Here is a 7,420-nt window from a genome sequence, read left to right on the forward strand (position 1 = left end):
CACTGGTGGTCAATTTCACTGTGCGAGTAAATATTTATCATAGAAAAAAAACATGAGCAACAGATCTCTGTCACTGAAGTTGTATTTTACTTCAATTTTTGTTTAAAAATGGTTGAATAATAATTTAATTGTTTGATCAATGTTTAAAATCATCCAGTAAATGGTAAAGAGGAGATGAAAATACTACCAGAAGGAAAATACACAAATTCGAATTTAAAAACTCAAATTTTTAGTTCTCCATATCAACTCTGAGGAGTAGCTGTAGATATGCTTAAGTCTTTACTAACACGAAAAAAATGTTGGGCGAACAAAAAACTTTTAGATACCCAAATGGTACTTCTTTAACACCAACTCAATTCATGTACAAATTTTCAATCCTTTAACACAATTCGGACAAAGAGTAAATTTTAAGGATCTTGTGGAGCTGAGAACACTGAAGTGTTCATATGTTATTCACACATTATAATAAATAATAATAAGTTCACGCTGGTTTTCAATTTCAGACGCTATTTAAATATTGCTCGATTAACTATCTTAAAGTCTCTCCTCTTCTCGTTTTAAGCAAATATTTCAAAAGTGATATAGGACCGTATAACCGCAAATTTTGACTTAGTTATATATTTATCGTTTATACTTGCCCACGCTCAGCGGAGAAGGGGTGAGTAAAAGGAAAAAAAAAGGAAATATATAATCGCAAAAGGAAACAAAAAAGACAAAACAATCAAGAATAAATTGCTCCTTAGGCGACACGTTATTTTTTCACGTGGAAATAACGAAAACCCCTACAATATACCCCTACATAAACAACTATCGAATTATGACCACTGGCGAATACCTTTACATGTAGATAACAGAAAACCTAGAGGTGTTACCTACCCACCTGTTGAATTATCGTAATAGTCCGTGAACAACAACAAAAAAACATAAGTAAATTAACAAGTTGAAAGCATAGAAAGAAAAGCAGAACTATATGTACAAAAGTTTAATAATAAGAAGAAATATATGTACACAGAATGAAAAAGGAAAAAAAAAAGAATTCTTATCAATTAATAAAACAATTAAAACTTATAGGTTGACTTAACCTTAACTTAAATGCTTAACCTTAATAACTATATTTACATTATTATCCAAAAGAGTATAAAAGTGAATAAATAATAAAAATAATATAGAATTTAGTTCAAACCCCACGTAATCTTTGGGTGTACTCCTGGTAGAACATAAGGTCGTCCGATATTTTCTTTTCGTCTCACCTTCCCCAGAAGTTTTAGGATGACACCTGCTACAATTCTCTTATCCAGGACGTGCTGAAGAAACGTCACTGCACTTTATCCCCACTTATAGTGTTAATGACCGTCCATTGAAGTAGAACACCATAATTTTGAAAAACAAAAAAAACATGTACGATAACATTTCTCATATGGTGATATTCCGGTTCAAACAGTAAAGACACACCTGATAAACTATTACCCCTTCACATTGAACAGTCGTAATGTATCCAAAAATCAAACTGTAACCTTCACAAAACCAAAACTCACTCGTCTAAACATACGTGTTCTAAAATCTAACTGTCGCCTTCACAGAACCAAAACCCACTCGTCTGAACATATCGCTCTTGTTTTGTTTTTCCCATGACAACCTTAACACCTCTTGTCTACGCAGATATCGCCAGTGTTATGATTTCTCCATGGCAACCATAACAACCGTTGCTTTCTGGGGGTCTTAGTGGAGTGGATCCTGTCTGAGAGGATTATCCTTTTTAATTGTTATGATCTCCTCTTGTGAGATTGTGGCATGTCGTACATCGACTAACATACTCGCTATAATTGCCTGTTTAAAAAGTCAGATAAGTAAGGCTACCTAGGAGGGCGGGAGTGGAGGGTTTCACACCATTTATGTTTACTATGTATTATGTATACATATGATTGTGTTCGAAATAATGAAATTAATAGAAGGGTGAGAAAAAAACTAAAAACAAAACATCATAATACGATCAAGCCCTCACGCCTTCTTCGTAGTGTTTGCCATATGAGGGTCTCTTGTGTTCTGCTCTTAACATGGCAAGACTAGAGGTAGTCATTCTGAACAAACAAAACGAAAGATTATTTCTGAAAAAAAACATTTACTTTCTACCCAAATTATATATGGTCTTAAATGCTCAACGTCTGTTCCAGGATTCGTTCTTGGAGGCCTCCAGTTGGCACCTGGACAATCGGAGGTTGGTAGAAACTTGAATGAGTCCTACATAGTTACTTGCAGAGGACCGAATGCAGTCGACTTGGCATGGAAAGACACGGAAAACAAACTCATCACAAAAATCATTGGCAGGTAAGATATCCATTATTTTTTTAAAATCATATATAACTTTTTCTGAATAGATCATTTCTCTTTCTAATCTGCAGACATAATAATTTTTTATCTGTTTTTAATAATTGTAATAAATTGAACTAATTTAATTTTCTCCAACTTTATTTTTAATTAATACTTTTTTCAGTATTAAGCATTTTTATTTATTTTTTGTTCTCTCTTCTTTCACTATTTCATTGTGTTCAGTCACTAAAACAGTAAACTTTTACTTGTTTTCGTTTTACCTATTTTTTTTTTGTATATTATTAGTTTTACTGAGCTTTTGAAACTTATTCTGTCAAAATTACAGAAACTAATCAAAATCATAAGAGGATGATTCTGATCAAATGTATAAAGTTATTTTTGCTGTAAATAGAAACCTATTTTTATTATTTATTTTTTATAGGTTTCTTATTGAAATTATTAATGCATACCAATTTCGGGCAATATGTTCAGTACTAACAAGATTCCATTCATGACAAATACAGAGGAAAATACATTAATTTATCGAATGTAAAAATTAATTAAATTTAAATGTATTTTTTTATTACAAATCAATTAAACGTTCTTGGGTCAGTTAATGTCTTTAAATATTTAAATCAATGATGTAAGGTATACACATAAATTACGCTATAAGATTAATAACAAGCATTAATATATTTACCTTATATATTTATTAATAATGAATAAATCTTTTTTTCATTTTTTAATTCTTCCAATAGTAACAATTAATAATCTTCAAACAAAGAATTTTAATTACATATTTAAATATTAAATATTACTCCAATTTACATTCACTTATAAATACATGATATGTTATCCCAAGAGCCCAAGAAGAGAAGAGAGAAAAAGAAGTTAAGAGACAAAATTGATGTGTCGGCTAAGATGTAATAAAAAATGGCAGCTGTTCCAGAAGTTACGAAAATTTATTTTTGTTATCTTTTAAGTAAAACAAAAAATGCACGTTATTTTCTGTTATAAAAAGGTACAAATCATACCTAAACTATACTACAGATATAGTAAATGTCGTTAAAAATAGATATTTAAAGTTCACGGCCTCTGAAATTTATTTTATTCTAAAAAATCCTATTTTTTTCGTATACTCAAAACTATCTACAACACTAAAAAACTTCATAGGACATTATCTAGCGTGTGATTTTATAACTTTTATTAATGTAATAAAATATGAGCACTAATATAACTAACGTTTAATAGTTCCCAAGACCCATCTTTTTTTTTTCAAAATTCAACAATTTTTTATATATAAGGAAAAAATTAATATATCGTTAATTCATTTTCGTAAATATCATGGATGCTGCTTCTGATTTTTCACTATTTGAAAAAAAAAAAAATTTTTTAAAACTGTATCTCGAGTTTTTCTACTAAAAAACTCTCACAGGGATCAAATTGGCAAATTTATTCTTCTATAAATGATATTATATTATGTGTTGTCGGTGGTTTTATTTTCGAGCTCCAAATGAAACATTAATTTTTAATAACGTTTTCAAGGGGCTGCCATTCCCCCCCCCAACTGTGGTTGGCAGAGTCATCAATTTGACCAATAATTATTTATATTCTAGTGTCCATTAAATTAATCAAAATTGAAGCGAAAGAACATCCTTGCTATTACTATGTTTTTATAATATAAAGATTTTTCTATTTACCGACTAAACTGAAATAGACGAATTGTGAGAGAAGAATTGGTGATGGCGGCGCATGCGCGGGAGGTATCGGGCAGGGAGGGAGAGAAAAATCATATTGTCGGTCGTCGGTTGTTTTTATAAGGAATGGACATTGATGTAAAGCTAGTGGATTTTTTGGTTTTCTCTGTGAGCTGAGTTATGTTTAAAAACTGTGTATTGAGCAGTGACCTTTCTCTCTCTCTGCCCCGACCAGCTTAGTGCAAGTACTAAACCTTGGGACATAGATATCAATCGTATGTATTTTAATTGTAGATTAGGTTATAAGTTAGTAATAAGTACATAGATATAATTAGGATAAGTTAGAATAGGGCCTTTAGTAGTTAAGATTGTTCTTTTAATTTTACAATTAGGTTAAGCAAATCTGTATTGGAATAAACATAAAAAAAAAACACATGGTTCTTATAGTGGATATGAGAGTTAAAAAATTATTAATTAACCTTGTAATTTGAGTACATTACAAAACTATGGTTTATCCGAGATTTTATGTTTTATGGATAAACCCCAGTTATTATGCCGATAAAACGGGGATTCGCTCTAATGTTACAAAAGACCAACAAAGCCACCAAAGCTCTACCGATATAAACATGGAGTATCGGACAACTGATAGTGACAATTCAATGGTGTGCTAAGCTAGAAAAACAGACTAGGCTTAAAGCTGTACACGCTACAAGTGACGGATTAACATTGAGTGGGTTCGAATCCCGCGCCCAGTTAAGCCTCTTCACAACGTTCTGATCCTTTAAGACTAACAGGTGGAACGCTGTGTCAATACAGTCTGTATCGGATATCCTTTCTATAACCTTTCATCAAAATTACTTTTTTTTTTTTTTAATTTTTCTTTGAAGTACAAGTTAACAAAACGTATTGCTAAAAACATACAACTTTGTAATTATTATATCGAATGAAATTCAAAGTTGATTTATTGAAACAAAGAAACAATCTACGAATTCATCTATGAATAGAGATGAGTCAGCTCATGAAGTGACTAAAATAACTAGATTTTTTTTTTATTATTTTTTTTTTAGCTATGAAAAAGAGTGGTAAGAAATTTTATAATGATTTTAAAATGATCCATAAAACAGTACACTTAATTATTAATTACTGGTGAATTTTTTTAATTTACTTACTTATTTTTAACTAATTAGTATCCATATAACAAATAATAACTTGCAGAGACTGGGCAATCTCATGATATAGTAAAGGCAAGGAGGTTAAGATGGCGAGACATGTGGCTTGAAGCAATCAATCAGGACGCCCCTACACAACAATGAATGCCAGTATAGTAGGCAATAGTCCAAGTGGGGGACCAAAAACCAGACGGATGGACAGAATCAACAAATATGCGAAAGAGCTACATGCACAAAACTGGAAAGAAGTAGCCCAAGGCAGGCGTGGAGAAGCCTGATTTGGGCGGCGAAAGATCTACTAAGTCTAAGTGCAAGAGCCAAAAGGAGAAAAAAGGCAGTTATTTCGCCCCAATTTTTTTATTACTTTAATAAAAAATATGTATAATTACTTGTCAAAATTGATGAGTCTGCCAAGTATAGGTAGGGGGAATTAAAAATGGTGGCTGTTTCAAAACATTAATTTTTTTTTTTCATTCAGAGCTCTATATCTTTAAAACTACAAACAACACTAGAACACATAAGAGAACGTCATTTAAAGTAGGGTAAATTTGCTAGAATATGAGCCCAAATAGAGCTATTTACTTCCTGAGATACAGCTTATAAAAAAACAATATTTCATAAAAATGTTGAAACTGATTGTATGAAATCTCTCACTCAAAAACCATTCCACGTACAGATTATTACGTCCATTAGCACTTAAATCAAAGCTAATTTAATGGATTATAAAGTAGTTCATGAAGTTTATCTTCGTAAAAGTAGTAGTTTTCATGATATTTACTAAAATAAATTGATTTATAGTTGTTCAGACAATAGGGTTGATAACAGTTTAGTTGGGATATAGTTTGATAAATAAATTAAATACTATAAAAATTTAATTAAGACTGCTCGTAGTTGTCAAATAGGCTTATAGTATGTCATTAAAATGAGTGATATTATTTTTTTTTATGTATTTTAATTTTCTGAAACTAAAATTTCGGTCAATAATAAAAATAATCACATCTTAGTATTCTTTAAAACCTTTCTTTTTTTTTTTTCATCGTTTAATGATTTTAATTATTGTCCTAGAACATAGTTACTTACACTTACCTATATATGAAGTATGTATATATTTAGTAAGGGAAATTATTGCGTATGAAAAATTTTGTAACCCCGTTTTTGAAAAAAAAAAAACACGTTTTAAGGTCCCTTAAGTCAAAATAATCTCGCCAAATTCTCAAAACGAAATTTCGTACGATATTAAAATTACTTAATTAATTTAAGTATATGCTTGAGATATAACAGCGACTTTTTCGATAAAATCAAGTGACCGTAAGTTTTAATCAATATCGTCCACTTATTATCCTAAATGGTATAGTTTAAGTGAGCTTAATGCCCAGTATTCCAAAAAAAAATTATTTAATATATTCTGTTAAATATTGCTGTTTATTTATTTTAATTTTATCTTCTCTAAATTATTATTTTAGGATATTCTGTAAGTTCATTTTTACTTTAAAATTTTGTATTATATTAACATTATTCTAAAGGGACTAGTCCCAAAATAGATTGAAAATAATATTATTACATTTACAAAACCTATCAAATTGACGGGCTAACTAATTTCATAAACAATTCTTATATGTTTTTTTTGTTTGTTAAATCCTCCAATAATAAATATAAGAGTGAAAGAAAGGTTTAAATCTAAACTAAAGCGGATTGTATGGCCTGAGTGATATATTTTATTTTGGTATTTAACGAAATCCCATGTGCTTATCAAAGAAGCAACAAGAGACAATTGCTGTAAAGACACTGTGAGACCGTTTTTTTAAACCCAGCGTGCTAAACATTCAATTATTGTAGACAGTATCAGCTTTTTGTAAGTGTTTACAATAGGGTAATCGAATTCGGGCACAATATTTTTTTTTTATTTCGTCATATCTTCCGTCTCTAGCAACCATGAGTAAATCCAGGAGATATAATATTGAACAAAATTATTAATATCGATGAAAAATGTTCTAAAGATACCTCCGAAGATCAGTATGAGGTTCGGGCCACTTTTGTTCCATTGCTTTGGTAAATTTATCAAATAAATTTCAAACTCACCTTCCTCTCTGTAATTACCTTTATTTTTCCCATCGATTATCCTTACAAATTTGATTCATGCACTGTTAAATTTCTGCAAACGTATTTCAATAGTATAATAATCTTTATGTAAGTTATTGTTAGCACAGGTAATTCCTACCCACTGTAGTGGCAACCTCTATAATTTAT

The 7,420-nt window shown here is 30.2% G+C and overlaps 1 protein-coding gene across 1 annotated transcript in view; it reads left to right on the forward strand.

The window, feature by feature from the left end:
• Positions 1–2,171: 2,171 nt before the first annotated feature.
• Positions 2,172–7,420, forward strand: part of LOC106683170 (limbic system-associated membrane protein) — a gene marked incomplete at its 5' end in the record, with an annotated part of 97,958 nt that continues 92,709 nt past the window's right edge. The window contains 1 exon segment of the mRNA XM_014424461.3: positions 2,172–2,325. Within this exon segment, the coding sequence (XP_014279947.3) occupies positions 2,172–2,325 (154 nt within the window).

This window comes from Halyomorpha halys, unplaced genomic scaffold, assembly GCF_000696795.3.
Source record: "Halyomorpha halys isolate HHAL.00 unplaced genomic scaffold, Hhal_1.1 Scaffold471.1, whole genome shotgun sequence".
In the NCBI taxonomy this organism is placed as follows: Eukaryota; Metazoa; Arthropoda; class Insecta; order Hemiptera; family Pentatomidae; genus Halyomorpha; species Halyomorpha halys.